General features: G+C 44.9%; 11 protein-coding genes across 11 annotated transcripts; all 11 read left to right on the plus strand.

The window, feature by feature from the left end:
* Nucleotides 1–42: 42 nt before the first annotated feature.
* TEOVI_000611700 (uncharacterized protein) lies at nucleotides 43–3,198 on the plus strand (the record flags this gene model as incomplete). The annotated part of the gene is made up of 1 exon (XM_067222947.1): nucleotides 43–3,198. The coding sequence occupies one exon, from the start codon at nucleotides 43–45 to the stop codon at nucleotides 3,196–3,198; it is 3,156 nt and encodes a 1,051-aa protein (XP_067079048.1).
* Nucleotides 3,199–3,684: 486 nt separating this feature from the next.
* On the plus strand, nucleotides 3,685–6,141 carry TEOVI_000611800 (cleavage and polyadenylation specificity factor, putative; the record flags this gene model as incomplete). The annotated part of the gene is made up of 1 exon (XM_067222948.1): nucleotides 3,685–6,141. The coding sequence occupies one exon, from the start codon at nucleotides 3,685–3,687 to the stop codon at nucleotides 6,139–6,141; it is 2,457 nt and encodes an 818-aa protein (XP_067079049.1).
* A 300-nt stretch (nucleotides 6,142–6,441) lies between these two features.
* Nucleotides 6,442–7,392, plus strand: TEOVI_000611900 (uncharacterized protein; the record flags this gene model as incomplete). The annotated part of the gene is made up of 1 exon (XM_067222949.1): nucleotides 6,442–7,392. The coding sequence occupies one exon, from the start codon at nucleotides 6,442–6,444 to the stop codon at nucleotides 7,390–7,392; it is 951 nt and encodes a 316-aa protein (XP_067079050.1).
* A 308-nt stretch (nucleotides 7,393–7,700) lies between these two features.
* TEOVI_000612000 (uncharacterized protein) lies at nucleotides 7,701–9,899 on the plus strand (the record flags this gene model as incomplete). Its single annotated transcript, XM_067222950.1, has 1 exon — nucleotides 7,701–9,899. One exon carries the CDS (start codon nucleotides 7,701–7,703, stop codon nucleotides 9,897–9,899), a length of 2,199 nt encoding a protein of 732 aa, XP_067079051.1.
* A 238-nt stretch (nucleotides 9,900–10,137) lies between these two features.
* TEOVI_000612100 (DNA-directed RNA polymerase I subunit, putative) lies at nucleotides 10,138–10,533 on the plus strand (the record flags this gene model as incomplete). The annotated part of the gene is made up of 1 exon (XM_067222951.1): nucleotides 10,138–10,533. The coding sequence occupies one exon, from the start codon at nucleotides 10,138–10,140 to the stop codon at nucleotides 10,531–10,533; it is 396 nt and encodes a 131-aa protein (XP_067079052.1).
* Nucleotides 10,534–10,830: 297 nt separating this feature from the next.
* Nucleotides 10,831–12,792, plus strand: TEOVI_000612200 (elongation factor, putative; the record flags this gene model as incomplete). Its single annotated transcript, XM_067222952.1, has 1 exon — nucleotides 10,831–12,792. One exon carries the CDS (start codon nucleotides 10,831–10,833, stop codon nucleotides 12,790–12,792), a length of 1,962 nt encoding a protein of 653 aa, XP_067079053.1.
* A 939-nt stretch (nucleotides 12,793–13,731) lies between these two features.
* Nucleotides 13,732–14,541, plus strand: TEOVI_000612300 (electron transfer flavoprotein, putative; the record flags this gene model as incomplete). Its single annotated transcript, XM_067222953.1, has 1 exon — nucleotides 13,732–14,541. One exon carries the CDS (start codon nucleotides 13,732–13,734, stop codon nucleotides 14,539–14,541), a length of 810 nt encoding a protein of 269 aa, XP_067079054.1.
* A 454-nt stretch (nucleotides 14,542–14,995) lies between these two features.
* On the plus strand, nucleotides 14,996–16,387 carry TEOVI_000612400 (uncharacterized protein; the record flags this gene model as incomplete). Its single annotated transcript, XM_067222954.1, has 1 exon — nucleotides 14,996–16,387. One exon carries the CDS (start codon nucleotides 14,996–14,998, stop codon nucleotides 16,385–16,387), a length of 1,392 nt encoding a protein of 463 aa, XP_067079055.1.
* Nucleotides 16,388–16,721: 334 nt separating this feature from the next.
* TEOVI_000612500 (uncharacterized protein) lies at nucleotides 16,722–16,952 on the plus strand (the record flags this gene model as incomplete). The annotated part of the gene is made up of 1 exon (XM_067222955.1): nucleotides 16,722–16,952. The coding sequence occupies one exon, from the start codon at nucleotides 16,722–16,724 to the stop codon at nucleotides 16,950–16,952; it is 231 nt and encodes a 76-aa protein (XP_067079056.1).
* A 1,487-nt stretch (nucleotides 16,953–18,439) lies between these two features.
* TEOVI_000612600 (uncharacterized protein) lies at nucleotides 18,440–18,799 on the plus strand (the record flags this gene model as incomplete). The annotated part of the gene is made up of 1 exon (XM_067222956.1): nucleotides 18,440–18,799. The coding sequence occupies one exon, from the start codon at nucleotides 18,440–18,442 to the stop codon at nucleotides 18,797–18,799; it is 360 nt and encodes a 119-aa protein (XP_067079057.1).
* A 235-nt stretch (nucleotides 18,800–19,034) lies between these two features.
* TEOVI_000612700 (uncharacterized protein) lies at nucleotides 19,035–19,298 on the plus strand (the record flags this gene model as incomplete). Its single annotated transcript, XM_067222957.1, has 1 exon — nucleotides 19,035–19,298. The coding sequence occupies one exon, from the start codon at nucleotides 19,035–19,037 to the stop codon at nucleotides 19,296–19,298; it is 264 nt and encodes an 87-aa protein (XP_067079058.1).
* Nucleotides 19,299–19,965: the final 667 nt, after the last annotated feature.

Raw genomic sequence — 19,965 nt, forward strand, 5'->3', positions numbered from 1 at the left:
TGTAAGGAGAGGAGAGGAAGGCCGATAGGGAAGCAGAATAGTATGTGGCGTTTGTTATTTCTGCGACCCAGGTTGTTATTATTTCATGCGCAGACCCGAAATGTGGTGGTTTCGAGCCCCCCAGTTTCGTCTGTTCCTGACGCATCTCCGGCAGCCGCGGAGGCAGTGGTTTGCGCGTGTCCTTGTTCCCACGCGACAAATAGCGGAGGGTTGAAACTATCATTGGCGGCTGTGATGTCGGATATTAAGTCACTACGAAAGAAATGGGCAAGGGATTTTAGGTTGTGTATTTCTAGTGAACCAGCAGTTGTCATTGAATCATCAGCTGTTGGGGAGACCGCTTGGGCACCGTTAGTTGTTTTGGATGCGACCTCCATGTCTGATGGGCTAGTGAAGGCTGTTGATGCCAGCTTAGTTTCACACACTGAAAAGCAAAGTAGCGCGACGGTACTTGATCTGCGTGAGCGCGGGGAGGATATTTCTACTGCCAAACGGATGCTGGAGGAGCAGTTCCCCTCTTTGCGACTGAACATTGACCACTCCAAAGGAACAGATCTTCAGGGAGTTGCTACCCATACAGTAACCGTGTCTCTAAATGCCCGTGACTCAGTTGATAAACTTTCCTCCGAAGAAAAGGCGGTCAAAAATGCTTTCTTCGGTGAATCCATTGGTGTTAGTTACTCGAGTACAGCGCGCCGAGCTATTTTCGAAGGATTCAAGTCAGCGGGCTTACCTCAACCCCCTCGGTACGCAGAGCGTAATCACAACATTAGTGAGTTAAGTGTTTACATGGATATTATCCGCAACGCCACGTGTGAAGAGGTGAACATTGTTCCTACCAACATAGGGGATGGCCAGGTGCGCGTGAGCGTGCAGACACTTAGTGGCCGCCAGATAAGCGCGCTGACGGGTAAACACGAAAACGCTTTACCGATAGCCCTTTCGTGCGTGGAGAAGGCGGCAGATATCGTGAGTGCTGTGGCGACAGAGGGAGCAAGGAAGCGTATCGCGGACCACCCTGTTATTCTTGCTTTACCACCGAAAGGTATCAGACCTAAGGAAATCCTTCGACGACTACTTCACCATAGTTTCGGCATTGAGGAGGATCGGGTACTTTTCGTGACGCTGAGGAGCACTGGTGGGACTTTTGTCACTAATGTTGACGTGGAGTTGGGTTGGTGTAAGCCCTCGCCTGCGGGTGCTGCAACAGATGAACTGGAGACTAAAGCCACACCACCCGCTGTTGTTGTTACTGTCGCTAAGGCTGCAGGAGTTAACAAAAAAGCGGCTGAAGCGCTTGCCAGTATGTCAGCAATTCGGGAGTGCTTCCCGCGCGTCTTTGAAGAACAACTTGCCTTTCATCCAGAAGTAAGGGAAATCATGAGCACCACGAAGGCAACTGTGAATGACTCAATTTGCCCTCATGTATCAAAGGGGATTGTTGAACAACTGAGGTGGGCCGCACGTCGCCAGAAGAAGGAAATAGTTCTGGAAGGAGTGCAGCTGCTTCCAAACTCAGAGAATGAGTCACTTGGGATCCGGACGACAAGACCATTGTGGGCCACACAGCTTTTTATGGTTGATGAAGAGGGGTGTCGGGAGTTTATTTGCTTGGCACTCGATCAGAAGAAATCTGCGAGCGAGCAAAAGGCTATTGCGATTGCGTTATTTAAGCACTTCAAAGAGGAATGCCAAGACGGTGTACAATACGCAATGGATCACGGGCTCATCGACAAAAACGGTGATGTCCCTGGGTGTGAGGGAATTTATTCATCTGCCACTCCGTTGCCTAAAAGCGCTTTTGAGATGGCTGCAGAGTCGGATCCCTTTATCCAGAAGTTGCAACTGCTACCATCACAACCCATACTTGTGCCTCCACGGCAGTCGATGCTCAGTGTGTTCCGCCGTGGGATTCAATTGTATGTTGACATGCTGGGTGAAAAGTGTGCGAGTGACCGTGGTAGCGGGTCACTCAGTCTGGTGGAAAATGTTGAGCAGGTTGCGGATAATGGGCATTTCAGGGCTCAGTTGTACACCAAGTGGATTGGCGACGACACCAGCAAACTTCGTGAAACTCCGCATGAGATGAGTCCTTTAGGGGAAGCCGCCTATTCGGCCACGGCGGTGTCAGCACTCTTCACCGCTATGAAATCTTTGTTTGAAGAAGGAGGACCCATTGTATGTGCCTCCAGTGACGATGCGCAAATCAATGAAATCTGCTTGGAAACTTGGAGGCGGGTAGCGGCTCTTCCATCGCTTCCGCCTCAACTTCCCACACCAACCCCACTCGAAACAATTGCTGAATGTGTGATGACCAAATATGGTCTCTCAACAGAGTTGCGTATTTCTGGCGTCGGGAAGGCGATAAATGTGCAACTGTATGGTCGTTGTCCAACCTCTTTAAGTAACAGCAATATCAAGGAGGCGCCTCAGTTCTTTCTGGGAAATGGGCGTGGCAGTTCCTTACTCAAAGCAGCGGTATCATGTTGTCAACGTGTTTTTGTTGAGCATATGCAATCCGACAGCCATCCTCTTGGCGTGATGGGGGCGGAGCCTCAAATTTCTGGTTCCGTGGGAGTGCGTGCGCATGGCAGTGGATCCCTTCTCGCATCGAGAATAGAGGATGTCAAAAAGGAATTGGTTGACAATAAAACAGTTGCAGCTGATGCTTCTGTTCTTGTAAAGGTAGATGTTTGCTTCTCTCAATCGGAAAGAAAATACGAGGCATCGTTGTATGTGGTGGATGGGGCGCGCACCGTGGAGCTGGAGAGGATTTCCCCTGATGCGGATCTCATGATGTCTTTACTGAGGTTAACAGAGAGCATCAATAAGGAGATGGGGCTTCCCTCCATTGATAAAAACACAATAATGAAGAAATGTGACGACTCTAGACAACTTATCGCATTGAAGAACCTTGTCGGATTTGTATACGGGTTTCCCGTAATTGTTGAGACTTCAATGAAGGATAGTTTATGGTACTGTCACATTAGTGTACTCCTCTCGGACAACATACATTACGGTATTGGCTACGCTGTCAGCAAACGCAAGAAAGATGCGGTGGAGGAAGCTGCTGCGGGGGCGATACACCGCTGCTTTGGGACCGTTACGAACCCACTAAAGAAGGGTGAGTCTCATGCAGAGGTGTCATCGTCTAATCCGTACTGTGGTTTCGTTTACGAAGGAAAGGGTAATGAATAAATATGCTTCATTTTATCTTACATTTTCTCTTTTTTTATTTTTTTTGTTGCTTCCCAGTGGCGTGAGATTACTCAGTTCTTCTACGGATCTGACCGCAGTGTGTGGATGGGTCACGAGTCGTGAAAAAAAAAATTATCATTTTTTTTTTTTTGAACTGGAGTTCAAAGTTACTTGCTTGGGACGTTTTGTGTTTTGTTTTTAGGTGGAGAAGGGACAACTGGCTCTGCGTTTTTATGGTTAGTTATTGTGATTATCGATTAAGTTCATGTTTTGTAATACCGGCTGAAGCACTATTGTTCACTCTTCCATGAGAATGGGGAAAGAGGAAGGGTATGTGCAGGAGGAATTGCTTATTTCGCATGACTTTTAGGCGTGCTGATGTGTTCTTACGGATTTTTCCTTTCCGTCACTCATTTTTTTTCCATATTTGACTGCTCGTTTGCATACCAATAGTTTAAAAAGATCACGAAATTGAGTTAAGAGGTGATGCTGCGCGCTTCGGCTGGTTCGATCAAACTAACAAATATATATGGGGCCCCATCTGGCGATGCGTATCACCCGAGCATACCAATGGCATACCTACTGGAGATAGATGGTGTGCGAATTCTTATGGACTGTGGGTGGAATGATGGATTCGAAACCAGTTACCTTGATGCCCTTTTACCTTACCTTGGCGATCTCCATGCAGTTCTTTTTTCCACGCCAGAACTCAGCAGTTGCGGCGCACTTCCTTTTGTGATGGAGCATATAACAGCGGAAACACACGTTGCTGCCGCTGGGGCTACAGCGAAAATGGGACTTCATGGCTTGCTGCATCCCTTTCTTTATCTTTTTCCTAACACCAATACATGGAAACTTCAGTCTGGAGTGGAGTTCGAAATGACAGTGGACAAAATATATAGTGCATTTCGTAGTGTACGGGAACCATATGGTGGTAAGGTAACCATCCGTCATCGAGATGTTGAAGTGGAGTGTTTCCCCGTTTTTTCCGGACGGATGCTTGGCGGTTGCGGATGGCTCATAAAATATCAAATTGATGAGTTGTTTTATTGCCCTGACTTTTCCTTGAAGCCCTCGTACGCACTTAATCGGTTCGCACCGCCAACGACGGCAACACTTTTGTTTATAGACGGCTCACCGTTTCATTTACTCGGTAATTCTGGAAAAAAATACGAGGAGCAGCTTAATGTGTTCATCCGGGAGGTGCTAAGCACGCTTCGTAATGGGAAGGATGTACTGGTTCCTGTCTCTGTACCTGGAAGAGGGTTGGAAGTGCTAACAATAATCATGCATCTCCTTACCGAGAAGGGAGGAGATAACTATTCAATTGTTCTCGCTTCCGTTCAAGCGGCCGAGGTGATTGGGAAAGCAAGCACGATGACGGAGTCTTTAAAAGATGAAGTGATTTTAAGTGAGCATCAACTCTTTGCAAATGTGATTACGTGCAAAACGGCACAGGAGGTAATGAGTGTAGCGGGACCAAAGGTGTGTCTTGCCGATGGGGAAACGTTGGACTATGGTGTAGCGGCTGATCTCCTGGAGTATTTTCTACAAGGTAGTGATGAGGATCGGGAGCATCTTATTGTATTTCCGTGGACACCCAAGCGGGATACAACTGCGTTTTCCGTAGCCGCAGCAGCGAAGGGAGATGCCATTAAGGTGCAGTACACCAGAAGGATCCCACTAAGTAAAGAGGAACTTGAGGAGTATTATCTAAGACTTGAATTGGAGTTGGAAGAGCAGCGGAGGGCTTTGGATGGAGGAGCGTATGAAGTGGCTCCACTTGAGGATATCGCCAGCGATAGCGGTGATGACGGCGATGAGAAGCAAAATGGAGATGCTGCACAAGGAAGTGGAGGAGGGGCGCAGAAGGTACAACAGTGTACGCCGGGACTTGTGCTTCCTAGTTACATGAGTTTCGTATCTAAACATCTTCAGTTTCCTATTCTCGAAACAGTTGGTTCGCTTAGCAGTGCTATTTTGAAGAAGATGGACTGCTCCTATGGTTTGCCCATAGGTGACGAAATGCAGGCCCTCATGCGCCGAAAAGCACCCGCGCGTATTTACAGTGATGAAGGTCCTGATAACGTGCAGTTACACAACGACGCACAAGTTGAGGCGAACATTCCATCGAAAACAATGGTCGTCGACGCAGTTCGCATAAAAAATGTTCGTGTTTTCATTACCGACCTCTCAGGTTTTGCAGATGCTGGGACGATACGCAGTTTGCTAAAGTCTCGTTTTACCTTTGCAAAGAAAATAGTGATGATACGCGGCACTACTGATGATCATCATTCCATGACCCAGTTTTGTCGGTCCGAGAAGGTAATGAAGTGTGGAGAAAACGTTTTCGTCCCACGTCCGTTGGGGACTCATTTGGAGCTGGCGACACATGTTTACTCGTATGTTGTCCAGTTGGATCCGCAGCTTGCCAACGCACTTCCGTCGGCGCTGCGTCGTGTTAAGGAGACACGGTCGAATGGGTTTTGGGATGTTGGTTGGGTGGAAGGTTCACTCGTGCGTGCAGTTGTGTATAAAGAGAAGGATGAGGAGAAGGAGGAAGATGATCATGAAGAACTGCACCCCTCACAGCGCCGTCGGACGGAGGGCGGTACATCGACCGAAATGCGTGACAGCGTTTATACGCTTACGGCGCTTTCAAGTGACAAGGCTCAGCAATGCGCCCGTGAGCGTGAGATGAGGGGATTGCAGCGGGGTTTGTACTATCTTGGGGAAACCGACCTCCATAAATTGCGTGATGCTGCTCGTAATGAACAAGGGATTAGGGGTGAGTTTCACAAGAGTGCTCCCATGCTCATTTTTGACAACGGCGTTTGTCTTCGCAAGAGTGTGAGCGGAAATGTATCGTTGTCTTCAATGGTGTCACCTTCCGTCTTCGGACTCAGGAAAACAGTTTACAAGCACTTTTCTCAAGTTCTGTGACGGAGACGAAGGTGATGAGGGAGTGTTACCACCATCGATTCACCACTTTCGTTTAGGGAACAACTCGGTCACTCGTCGTACTTTCTGCCAATAAGAAGTTGTGGCGAAACTGCTCCTGTTACCGTGAAGTGCGTTGCCTAGGGGCACAAATGATGGAACAATGCTCCATGTTTCTCGGCAAACCTTGTATACCGTGATGCCTTTCCCCTTCTATATGTTGTACGTATATTTTAATCCTTTTTTTTCCTCTGCTTTACGTTGTTAGATAAAATTCCATTCTCATCTTCCTCCGTGTCAGGTATGATTGAAGCGGACGTCATACGACTGAACATGGAAGTTGAAGCAGCAGCGGCGCGCAACGCTGACCTCTCGAGAGAAGTTGCACGGCTTAGGGAAGAGTTGGCGAATTCCGGCCTTCACAACATGGACCGAACCCTCGTGATTACGGAAGGTACTCAAACTGATTCAGGCATGCTGCGGGAAGTTGCTTTGGATTTAGACGATATTCTATTTGAGGTGAGTGAATTATTATTCCGGCTTTACCCCGCATCCTCTCTTGATTTGTCTGTTCGGCGAGATGCCCAATCGAGTCAGTTAAACGATCTTTCACAACGTTGTTTGCGCGAGGTTCGCTCACTTAAAGCTGCTTGGGAAATGAAGCTGGATGGTTACAACCAGTTTATTAGTAATATCCAAAGATCTCAAGTCGACTACCATAGATCTCTCGATTCGAAAGAGTGTCAGCTGCGCAGGAAACAACAGGAATGTGACGTCCTCGTTGGTGAGAATGCGCGGTTGTCAACCCTCTGTAGTGAATTAGAGAGTCAGTTGAAGACGACTCAGGAGGCAGCAACTCGGGCGGAGGAGCAAGTTGGCCGATTACTTCAACAAACTGCTGATCTCGAGGCAGAGCGACGTCGCTTACTGGATAGAGAAGCCGCTATGGCAAATACCCTCGTGGCACTACGGGCGGAGTGTGCCTTTAATCCCTGGTCAAGTTTAGTGGGTGTAAAGGAAGCAGCGACTACCATAGAAAGTAATGTGCAACTCCCGTCCGTGCGAGAACAGGCAGTGGCTGTAACTAAAGCACATATCAAACCACCGGGAGCAGTTTCTGCTTCTGATGTGGCGATGGCGTTTCAGGGGTTGGATTTGGATGGGCAACTTCCTCATATGTGCGTTGAACCTGAAAGTGTTGTTGATTATTATTGCAAAGTGAAGCATTCGTCCCCCACCAGGTCGTTGATGTGAAGGTTGGGGAGGCAGAACAGGTATTAGCTACGGTTTTGATTGGAAGGGGTGTTGTACGGTATTACTTTCCCATACCCAGCATGCTGGACGTATCCACGGCTTCGTCATTGTTAAGGAGTTTGAAACCTTCTTTAAAAAAAAAAATCCACCTTGGGAATCTATGGCGAATGAATGTGATTTTCACCTTTAATTTCCCGTTTTGTTGAGTCGAAAACCGTTTGTTTACTGCTCCTCCTCGTCCCCTATTGTGCTGGTTTAGTAACGTTCGCGAAAATAAAATTGCTTTTATCACCGTAGCGAAGGTTGGTATGGATGTTGATAGTGACAGGCGCGATGAATGGGCAAAATTGTTAGAATCGGGTGATGCTGTCTCCCTAATTACTGTGTTCCGCGAGACTTCTAGTTGCTCCGTATCATGTGAAAATACCTTACTGTCCATATCGGAGTTCCTGGAATCGTGTCTCTTTCAGTCTGCGCTTAAAGTTGATATGCACTCACTTTTTTCAGCTACCGAGTCACCCACGGAAGTAACCATGGAAAAGACGGAAGAGGGTACTTTGGACTCACGAGAGGTTTTAACTGAGTTGCTTTCCATCGGATCAATAAAAAAGGGACGTGCTCTTGTTGCCTATCTGCGTGTTACCCGTGCAACCCTTCGCCAGTTATTTTTAGATACACTGAGGAGGAGGAGGAGAAGTTGTGGTTCCATAAGTGAGCAGCTGCGCATGACGCGAACTGTTTTAGGTGCATGGTTCCCTGAAGTAGAGAAGAATGTCTGCCATTGTGCTGCATCGTTAACGCTGAGGGATGCCACACCAGAACTGGTACGTACAACTAACACATTAGATGGCCGGAAGGAAGGGAAGGACATTGCTAACAGTGACGAGAGTACAGAGGAGGACGATCATTCAGAATGCTGCGTATCTGATTATCGGTTTGAAGCCTTAGAGGCACTATCGCATCTTGTATTGGATATTGTTTACCTGGTTGGAGACACGCGCAAGACAGTGCCTCTGCTATTGCTTCTGAGAGCAACGGTGGAGGCTGCACAACCATACACTGAGAACAGTACTTTTCTTCGCAGGTCAGTTAGTAACTTAAAGGATTGGTCCTTCAAAGTGTGCCCCGCAACAGGGTTAAAAAGCCGTGATGTCCCGATAACTTCAGGGGCGGAGGGAGTCGAAGCACCAGTGGATTTAGGTGATGTCAAGGCAATACGGGAGGCAATCACTCAGGCGTTATTGCAATTAATTCCCGAGGGTGAATTAGTGACATTTCTCTCGGAACATGTGGGAGATATGTTTCATGGCGATTTGATGGAAAGTTTGTCCTATGACGACAGTGAACGTGGTTTAGATCCCCGTAGTAACAGGTTAGTGGCCACAATTCATGATCTTAAGCGTGAGAGGGAATCCATATATATTTTGTCGGATGAGGATGACGAGGGTGAGCCAACATTTAATGGAGAGGGCGTTGCCCCTGTTAACTCTTATGTGTCTTTGCAAAGGGTTGGCGCCATGTTTTTACTGTGTGATTTGATGGCTACTGGTGACTCGTGTTCGTGTTTGTTGTTCTCCAACTCACCACAGACACTCTTGTTTCTTGCTGGACCCATGATTTTGGAGGCGATGAAGAACTCTTCGCTTACGGTGGTAATGACAGGGTTGACATTTTTGTCCATTATATTAACCTTCGTTACCCCGTACAGTATGCGTATATCTGGAGAGGATACGGCTGCGCCCCCTTCGGTTGCCGACACCGCAAACAAAGACGAGACGGGAGGTTCGTTGAAGTTTTCCACAAGAAAGTTTGGTCTCGTATTTGAGCTCCTAAAGTCTCTTATTAGCCTTTCGACAACGTGTCCAAGTGAAGGACCCCGTGTCATGGCCCGCGCTGTTTTTACTTTAATGATTCAGAGATGTTCCTTTGATCTTCGTTTGCGGACGTATTCCTCTTTTTTGGTTTTGACGCCTTTTGCTTCGGTTTGTTCGTTGGTTCTTCACGCCCTGCGGAATGAGTGGAGTAGTGGTGATTGGCGAGCGGATCAGTCTAGTGGTACCAACTTTCTCCGGGATAAACTTCCATACTTTCTACTGCAAGCTCAGCAAAGTTGGTTGAGGAGACTTCAAGTTTCCGAGGCATCTTTTGTCGACCCCATGGTTCAGTCCGTTAATTTTGTTCGCTGCGTCATTGCCGAAGACTTCCGTCAGAGTTCAAATTATGCACTGTTTCGCCACAGCGGTAGTGAAGGTAAGATTCGAATCCCTGAGGCGGCTGCTTCAGTTGAACGATGCAGTTCCTGGGAGCAATACCTCAGTTATTTTTTTAAAAATGTGGCATCGCACTTGCGAAAGTTGGCGGCGGATACTTTTGATGACTCAACACCTCGGATGGGAGTTGTTCAGCTGTGCTCATTGTCGCCGTTAGACCGTTTTTCTCTTAATATCGCGTTGGATGGTGTGGAGGAACGAGTTGAAGTATTTGTACCTGAGAGATCTGGGGGCTAGTCTTAACATTTCGGAAAGTCTACCTTCTCTCGCTACCGTACACCGTTGAAGTTTTACAACACTATTCTTCTTTTTTTTTTTTAGAAAGTACGTGCATGTGTATGTGTGTGTATACTAATTATGATGGACCATATTTTAAAATTTATTTTACTTTTTTTTCCCCCTTCAGTATTGACACAATTGGGACATTCGATCATATCTCTTTTGTCTTGTACGCGGCGAAGGTGAGAGCATAGGTATGATACAGTCGGATATTGTTTCGTATGTTGGGGAAATGGGAGATGTTCCCGATGCTTTGCGCATTACTCCTCTTAAGGATCGGAAAAGCAGTGTGTACCTCACAAAATACGAGGTGGCACGTATTATTGGCGAGAGGGCACGCCAAATTGTGAATGGAACGTCTGTTCTCCTGGATAGTCAAAATGGATGTGGAACGGGAAATTCACTTGAGTTGGCGGAGGGTTGTGCCGACCCATTTGCGGCATCCGTCGATCCTATTCATATTACTAAGTTGGAGTTGTTGCAAGGGCGGATCCCCATGATTGTACGCCGCACGTGGCCAGATGGGAGGACGGAAAATATTCCGGTTAATGAACTTAAGGTGGATAAAATGCTGCTGGACGTTCAGCACTGAATGAGTGTTGTGGGTATCCCTTAATGTTGTTGAAGTGCGTTTGAGTCAGCGCGTAATGAGTAATTACTAAACCAAAGTTACGACATGTGCCTTCCTTCTTCCGTCTTTTCTTAATTATCCATTGTTGGGCATGCGTTACCACATGCATTATGACCACCCTTGTTGAGTGTTTTCCGCTTTTAATATATCTGCTGCGTATCTCTTTTTCTTTCTTTTTTCATCTACTTAATTATTAAACATTTCCCCCCCATTTTTCACAAATAAACATGTATATGTGGTGTATATTGTTCATGTTACATGACAGGACACGTGAAGATGGCGATGCGACGTTTGTCTTGCTCGGTGCAACCGATTACTTTTCGTAACGTTGTGATTGTTGGTTTGATTCGGTACATCAAATTTCGGCAGGACGTACGCAATGTGGCTGTCATCGCGCATGTTGATCATGGTAAAACCACATTGGTTGATGAAATGCTGAAGCAATCCGGAACACTTGTGGAGGCTCGCAACCGTGTGATGGATAGTAAAGACCAGGAGAAGGAACGAGGAATTACTATTCTTGCAAAAAATACTGCTATAATACTCCCATCGAAGGGAGATGAACCCCAGAGGCGAATTAACATTGTGGATACTCCAGGTCACTTGGACTTTTCCGGGGAGGTGGAGCGGGCTCTGCAAATGGTGGAGGGGATTATTCTCCTGGTTGATGCAAAGGAAGGCGTACGACCCGGAACTCGTTATGTTCTTCGCAAGTCGCTTGCAATGCGACTGAAACCAATTGTTTGTTTGAACAAAATTGACAAGGATGACACTAATATTAAGAAAACGGAGGATGGTGTTCAGGACCTCTTCCTCGAGACGGCTGAAGATGACTCTCAGTTGGATATGACATTTCTTTATGGTTCCGGTCGTAATGGGTACATGAACGACACACCAAAAAAAGAGGGAACTCTAAGCCCTCTTTTCGAGAAGATTTTTGACGTCGTTCCCGCACCCACCGAAGACGATGACGCGAAACTTCAACTGTTGGTGTCACAGGTTGAGGTTGACGAGTCCACAGGACACAAAACGGCTATCGGTCGTATATTCAAAGGATCCGTTTCTGTGGGAGACATTGTTACTGTTGCACTTGAAGCGGAGCAGGTCGATGCGCTCGTCAAAAGTATTCAGTTATATGTTGGAATGGAGAAGATCAATGTTCAGACGGCAGCGTTCGGTGACATTTGTGTGTTAAACTTGCAAGAACCCATTGGACAAAAGGTTCCTGTGAGGATTGGCTCGACGGTTTGTTCGCAAGGCGTTGTTGACAGGTTCCCATATCGTAAACCCGATGAGCCAACTTACAGCCTCGTTATGCAGGCCAGTGAAGCAAGTTGGCGCAAGAAAGAGGCAAATGAACAACTAGGGACTATTGCTGTTCTGCAAAAGCGATTGGAGCGTGAGGCGTTAGTAAATACGGCGTTACAACTCGTAGGCCTTGGGTCACCGCACATCAAGTTAATGGGGCGTGGACCCCTCCATCTTTCTGTTATTATCGAAGACATGCGTCGTGAGGGTTATGAGTTTGAGGTTCAGGCCCCACGCATCGTAACAAAGACCATTAACGGTGAAATGTGTGAACCGTATGAGCGTGTTACACTTGAGTTTCGGGAGAATCTTGTGGGTGACATGGTGTCGTTTTTTAGCTCAAAAATGGCTGAGATTGGTGAGATTACACAGCTCTCTGACGGTCGTGTTTGCATGGAATGTCTCATGCCTGTCCGACTTTTATCACATGTACCACTTCGCTTTCACACACTTACAGCAGGTGATGGTGTGCTAAACCACAGTTTTGATTCATACAAGCCAATGACTGCCGCTGAAACGGGTCGGGAGACTGGCGCTTTAGTCGCTACTGAGGATGGTGAAGTAACGGATTGGTCGTTAGCCGGGCAAGCTCAGCAGGGCCGCTTTTTTGTGCTTCCGGGTGATTCGGTTTATTATGGACAAATCGTTGGGGAGAATACCAAGACATTATTTCAAAATCTTGGGATAAACGTGTGTAAACGCAATGAGCAGTTGGGTGGGATGCGGGCAAATGCCAATGATAAGGCTGGTAGACGCAAATCATCCTATGCAGCAACACGTGCCACATTTGAGGAGTGTATCGCTTGGGTAACCGATGAAGAACTTGTCACTGTCACACCAAAGTCTATACGGATGCGATTACCTAACTTTAATGGTAAAACGACAATGCGCAACGCTACCAAAAGGAAATGATGCAAAGAATTTTGTTTTGCCATTTTTTGTGTCTGAAACCCGTTTCCTTTGGCCGGTTTAAAAAATGTGTAGCAGAGCCATTTGTTAGCATCACATGATTCACATTAAAATCAGAGGAGGTGCACAAAACAGTGAGAACTGGTGGTATATATATATTTCCTTCACAAAGTTTGATTTTGGATCCGCGTTTCTCCTTTTTTTTTTGGTATAAACACGCCATAGCGAATACACACTTTGTTTCGAGCAGGAGGAGGATGATGAGATGGGGGCGCTATCTACTAGGCGGTTATGCAGCAGATCCCAACAACAAAATGTTACTGCTTGACGGAAGTAGTCGAAACAAAAAGCCAATGTGACGATTATTTCGTGTACATTTGTTTTGCTCTGTTAAATATATATTACCGCAGTACAGATATGTTGAGGGGTTGTGAATATGTCGTTTTGAAGGACAGATAAATTAGTGTTTATTTCAAAGCTGCTTTTGTTGGTGCTTACCTTTCATTAGATTTTTTTTCGTGAAGGGGATGGAGGAACCGCGTGGTCTTCGTTTTTTTCCTTTTTTGCTCCACTGCGTTACGTTTGTGTGTATCGTTCGGCGCTTGGGGCGTACAAAAAGGGTTTAGGAGGGAAAGAAAAAAAGGGGAGAAACTGAGCTGGACTGTTACGTTTTTCATTAATGATTTTAACGTGTCGGTATGCAACCTGTTTTGATTTTTTCTTATTTTTTTTACATATGTTTCATCCTTTGTTCTATCACCTTCTGCGAATTTGCTAGTTTCAAATGTGTTTGTTCAAATAAAGCGAAGATTGATTACTCTATTTTTTTCTTTTTGTCGCTTCTTTTTTTATTTTACACAGAGACTACAACTCAACACTGTGCGGCAGAGCGTTGCGTGAGGGGAAAATAAGTAAAGAAATAAATATTAGTGTTGGTGCGCTATGTTATCTCGCACGCTTCCTGGACTCTTCGCGAGGTGCTCCGTCTCTCGTATGAAAGTAATGGTTGGAGTTAAACGTGTTGTGGATTATACGGTCAAAGTGCGCGTGAGGAATAACAAAATACAAACCGAATCCCTCAAGATGAGTATAAATCCCTTCGATGAAATTGCCATCGAAGAGGCTGTGCGGCTGAAGGAAAAGAAAATAGCAACAGAAGTAATTGCAGTAACTGTTGGGAATAAAAAGGCCGAAGAAGCCCTCCGAGTTGCAATGGCACTTGGTTGTGACAAGGCCATTCACATTATTACACCTGATGGAGCTAATGGTGAAATTGAATCTCTTGCTGTGGCTAAGCTTTTCAAGAAACTTCACGAAGAATTTAAACCTGACCTTTGGATTTTAGGAAAACAGGCAGTGGATTGGGATCTCGGCACCACCGCACAACTACTCGCAGGTCTTTTGAATGTACCGCAAGGGACTTTTGCATCCGAAATTAATATCAGCCGTGACGGTGTTATAAAAGTTACACGCGAGGTGGATGTGGGACATCAAATGGTGGAACTTCAAATGCCGTGTGTTGTATCGGCTGACCTCCGTCTCAATACTCCGCGCCTTCCCAAACTTCCCAACATCATGAAGTCACGCAAAAAACCGATTGATGTGCGTAACGTACTCGAGATGGGTGTAGACGTGACCCCTCGTCTTATTTGTGAAACTGTAAAGGAACCACCAGTGCGTCAGGTTGGGATGCAGGTAAAAACAGTTGAGGAATTGTACGAGAAACTCCACAATGAAGCTAAAGTTATTTGATGTTCTGTGGAGGGTGAGAAACCAATTTCTTGACGGCAGTGAGGGGAAATCAAATTGGGTGCGTGCACACGTGTGTTTTCGTGCATGTGTAAATGTGGAAGCAATGGGATATGAAAAGTACAAGGAGGGAAATTTTGCGTTCGAATGCCTCCTTTTTTTTTTAATCGTTCTATGGATCCTTTGTAGTGTCCATAAACATAGTTCATTATATAAAATACCGGTGGGGACACCATTTCTTCTTTATTTTTTATTTCTCTCCTTCTCGTCATGCTTCTACGATTTTCGTCACCATTTATTCCTTTCCAAATGTGCGCAACTGACTTCACTTTATGTGCTTTCCTTTTTTCTGACCTCCCCGTGTTGCCTTTTTTTCTTTCTACTTTATATTGTTACAAACCTCTTCTCTGATATTAAAGTCTCGAGGGAAGTTGTGCTGCGTTATTGTTTTGATCGCATGAGATGGTCTGCAGTGTTATGTAAAGTGTCAAAGGTTCCTACACGTAGTGTTATTCCCGCGGATGCACTCTGTTATCATCCCCGATATTCGGTGCCCCGAAAGATGGTCCTGAGCAATACTTTTAATGTTGTTGGCGAAAACAACAGGTACACTTCTCTAAAACTCATTTTGGAAAAACTCAGTGGGCACGTCGGTCGGAGACAATACAAAATGCTTTGTAACTTGGAAAAGCACTACGACAAACTGAAGGATGAGGGTATTGATTGGCATGAACTCAAGTGGTTGAGCCGTGAGGAACTTATTGTACTTTTCGATAAGGTGTTGCATCTCACACGCACGGAACGCGCGGCTCTCCTTCCCGCAATTGAAGCGAAGGTGTGTGGCGTCCTCCGGCAAACCGACTCAAGGCACTCCACCGTCGTTTGTATGAATCGAGGAAATGCAAATCATGGATGGCGTTGTGGACGTAATGGACATACCAATGATGTTTACTTTGAGGGAAAGGCGAAAGCAAATACCGCGGCACTTCAGTTGTGTAGGCGATCATCTGTTAGGAGTGTTGAGCGCTCTGGTGTACTTGTGGAGGTCCGTTCCGAGCCGGATTTCTCTGTTGTTGGTCGCTTTGATCATTCCCTCAGCCCGCGTGTTTGGAGCACACCGGAGAATCCAACTTTTCAAGTAACTACAATTGGATATGAGTTTCGTGTCCACCGGGAGGATCCACGTGTGATTCCGCAAATTGTGGAGGCGGCTGAGGAATGGGAACTTCATGCAAATATCACAAAACAGGTTATATGGGAAATGTTAGAAATGTATGCCGTGGAAAGGGACCGGCAACCACTCGATCTGAAACCAGGTGAAATGGGTGATCCCGACATTCCCAGCCGTCACGCAACAGCTTTTAACGTTCAAGTTGTGCCGCCGTCGTCTGCGGGTGATGAAGCGATACAAGTGGTGGAGCAGCGGATTGTGCGAGCAGATGGAAGCGAAGTGCCATGGTTTCAGGAGCCGCCTCCACAACTGTTTTCTGGTGGTATTCCTGTGATTTTACCATTTGCACCGTCTATTATCGTAAAAAGTACATTCCGTCAGGTAACTCGGTCCTCAGCGCAGGACGTGACGCGTCAGTTATTGCAACCAGTTGTTGATGTTACTTGTTTTCTTCACCCTAATGTTTGTTTTTGGTGGAATGCAGAAGATGAACAGCGATGCCTCGGTCACATTGTTGACTACGCCAAACGTATTCCCTTTGCATTACCCTTCAATCTCTATTTCCGTGTGAATCTCTCAAAGGATTTGCGTGGTGTACAAAACTACTCGGAAGAGTTGGGGAAGCGGATGAGTATGAAGGCCCATTATTTCAACCTTCGAAGTTATGGAGTGCGATAGGCTGACACTGCCACCTGCTTCAATGCGTTTTTATTAATCCTCTTCTATTGTGAAGAAGTATTTATTACAATTTTTTTGTTTTTACCGCAGTGCTTTGTCATGGTTTGTCGTTGCATTTCATCATCATATAATGCCTACTTTTCTGTCCGTGTTCTGTCACGCATGTGTGTGTTCGATGATCCCTTCTTTTTTTTCTTTTCTTGATTGTCATTATCATCGACGGTTATTTCCGCTTCCTATTCCATCAATAGTAGATTTTAAGTTTTTTTTTTAGAACCGAATTAAGCCGGAGCAACCCCGACACACAAAACAAAAAAAATTTTTTTAAAAAAAAATGCCTTTAAGCCCTACAAGGATGATTCGCGTGAAGGCGCAGAAGCAAAACAGCCAAATCAGCATGCCACGACTCTCTGATGAGGAAAAGAAAAAACTACGCGAGAAGCGTGAAAATGCCTCTGCATTGCCCAGTTGGCTTGGTGCCACAATTTTATTTATTGTTCTCGGTTCAACGGTGGTTCAAATATATTTTACCATTACTTCCCATAGGGGCGGTGTGGTTGAGTGAATTCCGGAAGTGGAGTTTTTTGACGAAGCGTTTCAAATGACCAGCAACGGGAAAATGACAAAGCCGGTTCATCGCCTTCACTCCGTTTTGGTTATGTTTTATAATTTGCAGCGTGTCGGAACTCCCGTAACGGAAGTAAATTAGGAACGAAAAATGAATGTTTAAATTTGAAAAAAAAAAGAAAGTGATAAGAAAACAGGAAGGATAGAGTTGTAGGGGTTCACATAATGGTTGGATGGAAGGAGTGTACCCCCTTTTTTGTTACTGTTGTTATTGTTTTCGTCTTGATTTCCACTTTCCTTTTTTTTTAATTTACTCGGAAAAAAAAAGAAACAATTAGAGAAAAACAAAATGGATATATGTTAGTGCTTGCTTTTTTGTTTGATTTGTTGGGGTTGTGTAGAACTGCGATAAATGTTTCGTAATTTGCATGAAGCACCGAGCACTTGAAGGAAGAATTATCCCTGTCCATGCGTCTACACCTTCCCTTCCCTATAAGGAAATATAAATGCAAATAACAGTTTATTTTAATATATTATATATATATTTGCATTTCACTTCACGCGTCGTGTCACCCTCAACGACACTACCAAAAGCATTCGCCGTAACTCTGTTGTTGTTGACACAAATATGTAAATATATATATAATATTCAAGTATATGTATTTATTTCATTATGTTTTATTTTTTCCCCCTTGTTGTATTTTTATTTAAAAAAAAATTGGTACATTTCGCATTGTCCTGCCAAAAATTTCATGTAAAATAAGTATCGGAGGCGTACACACAAAAAAAAAATAGTCGAAGCAGCCGCACCGTCAGTGGTGGAAAAAAAAAGAAAAAAGCAAAAGCAAAAAAAAAGGGTAGTTACTTATGTTTACTCTATCGCTGGCGCTTTGGTCACAGTTTCTCAAGAGAACATTTGTTGGTGGAATGGGATATAACGTTAAACGTCCCTATCGTATAGAAATACGTATGGAACACGACAAAAAGCGGCGGATGAAACGACGCAACATTGGCTGCCGGCGCATGATGAAATCGTAACGTCTGCGATGACAAACCGATGCTTTTTTTTTTTGTGTGTGTGTGTGCTATCGAAACGGAAGGATTCTGAGGAATGCCTGTTAAGAGGAAAAGAAATATATATATATTTATGTTTATATATTTGCAAACACAATTACCACCATTCTTGTCCTCTGCTATGATGTTACTTAGTGTGAGCGCAATTGCTACCATATATCTCTTTTTGTTGTTGTTGTTGGACTGTGAGATGGAAGGACAAAAAAAACATATTTGCTTCTACACATTTAAAAAGGGAAAGGAAAGACAATTTATTTCCGGTGGGCGCTGCTCTTTGCCTGTCATAGAAATTAGCGAACGTTTTTTCACGGAACTCGTGTACGATAATAAAAAAAGTGTGCACGTGTTTTTGTGTATTGCGGTTCTTTACTTACAAGCTGAAGGTAAATACTTACATCTATCACTTTGGAAATGAGATCCACCGTCTTTGGTGGGCAACGTTTGGAAAAACAATCTGATGATTTAAGTGCTGAGAAGCGTGCGCAATTTGAAGAAGATCTCGTGAAGGAGAATGAGGCTCTATTGAACGCTTTGGGTAATACAGCAGCTAAAGTGAAAACTTCCGCAGATACATTACGACAAGAGGTGGAAGAACAAAATCAAATGCTTTCTTTCGTGGGTTCCGCCTTCTCGCGTGCATCGAGTGGTGTCAATCGGTCTGTTGGTCGTATCGGAGAGGTGGTGCAACGTTATGGATTCCGCCACACACTTTTAATTGGGGTTGTGGTGTTTTTCGTTTTGATCTTCTTTTGGTGTGTCGTACTGCGATAGTCGTGCCATTATCATCATCATCTTTTACTCCACATTCGGAACATTGTTTGTAACTATTCCCAGTATGAAGTCTCACAAGTACGCGTGTTATGATACATGTCTAAATATTTATATATTTTGTCGTGCAAATAAAGCCAATAATTTCATGTTATATATATATTTTTCCTTTTTGAATCTTTTTTTTGACTTTAAATCATGACTTAAAGTGAAGTGTCTAAAAGAAGAAACAGGGAAAATGTTCCGGAGGTTACACGTCCCAATCACAAGTAATTTCTTGGTCCATATGCGTAGCATGTCACGGCCACTGCTTGCCACTAGCGTGAGGTGTGGGACTAATGGTTGTGATGGACAAAAAAAACCAGCGAATGATGATGAGGATTATGGTGCATTATTTGACTCAGACTTCGAATTCCTCGACGAGTTCTTTGAAGATGGGATCGATGTTCTCGATTACATTCCCGAAAGTGAGGCTTCTCTTTTGGGTGGAGACGGCCGCTAAATATTGACTCAAAAATTATTACCCGAGGCTCTGAAACCTTTCAAACTGTTGAATGTCAGTTATGCACGTCAATTGGGGTGTCAAAAGGGCGTCAGTACAGGCGGGATAAAAACTGGCACAGCTGTGAAGCCCATCGTAACTGTTTACACTTTTGTTTTTTTATTTTTACGCGACGCAATGAAGAAAGAAACGAGAAAAGGGTCTCAGGTGGTGTTACTCTCACAAATCCATTCTAATTGGTATTGATGTTGTTACTTTTTCCCTCTTTTTTCTTTGACTGTTACCGTCAATGCATATACACTACCTGTTCGTCTAATACTTTTCACCCAACTCAACTTGTGCTCTCTTTTGATTCCTTTTTTTTCTTTTTCTCACTATTAAAGGTGTACCGAAGGGACAAATAACTTCAGCGCTGTAACTTCACCTACGATTGGTAACATCACCCTGTAGCAACTGAGCGGAACACCGGATGTTAATTTTTCTGAAATAGGGGGGTTGAGATCAGCCGCGAATCGTTTGGCGAGAAACGATTTCAACTACGTGTGACCTTTTATTCTTTTGTGCAGGGTTTCTAATCCCTATGAGCGTAGGGGTGGCAGCACAATGTCCCCATTTTTGCGGTGAAGTGTAGTTGCTTATATTCGTTTTACAGCAAATATTTTAATTA

The sequence above is a fragment of the Trypanosoma equiperdum genome (genome assembly GCF_001457755.1).
Source record: "Trypanosoma equiperdum strain OVI genome assembly, contig: ctg_1721, whole genome shotgun sequence".
NCBI classification, from domain to species: Eukaryota; Euglenozoa; class Kinetoplastea; order Trypanosomatida; family Trypanosomatidae; genus Trypanosoma; species Trypanosoma equiperdum.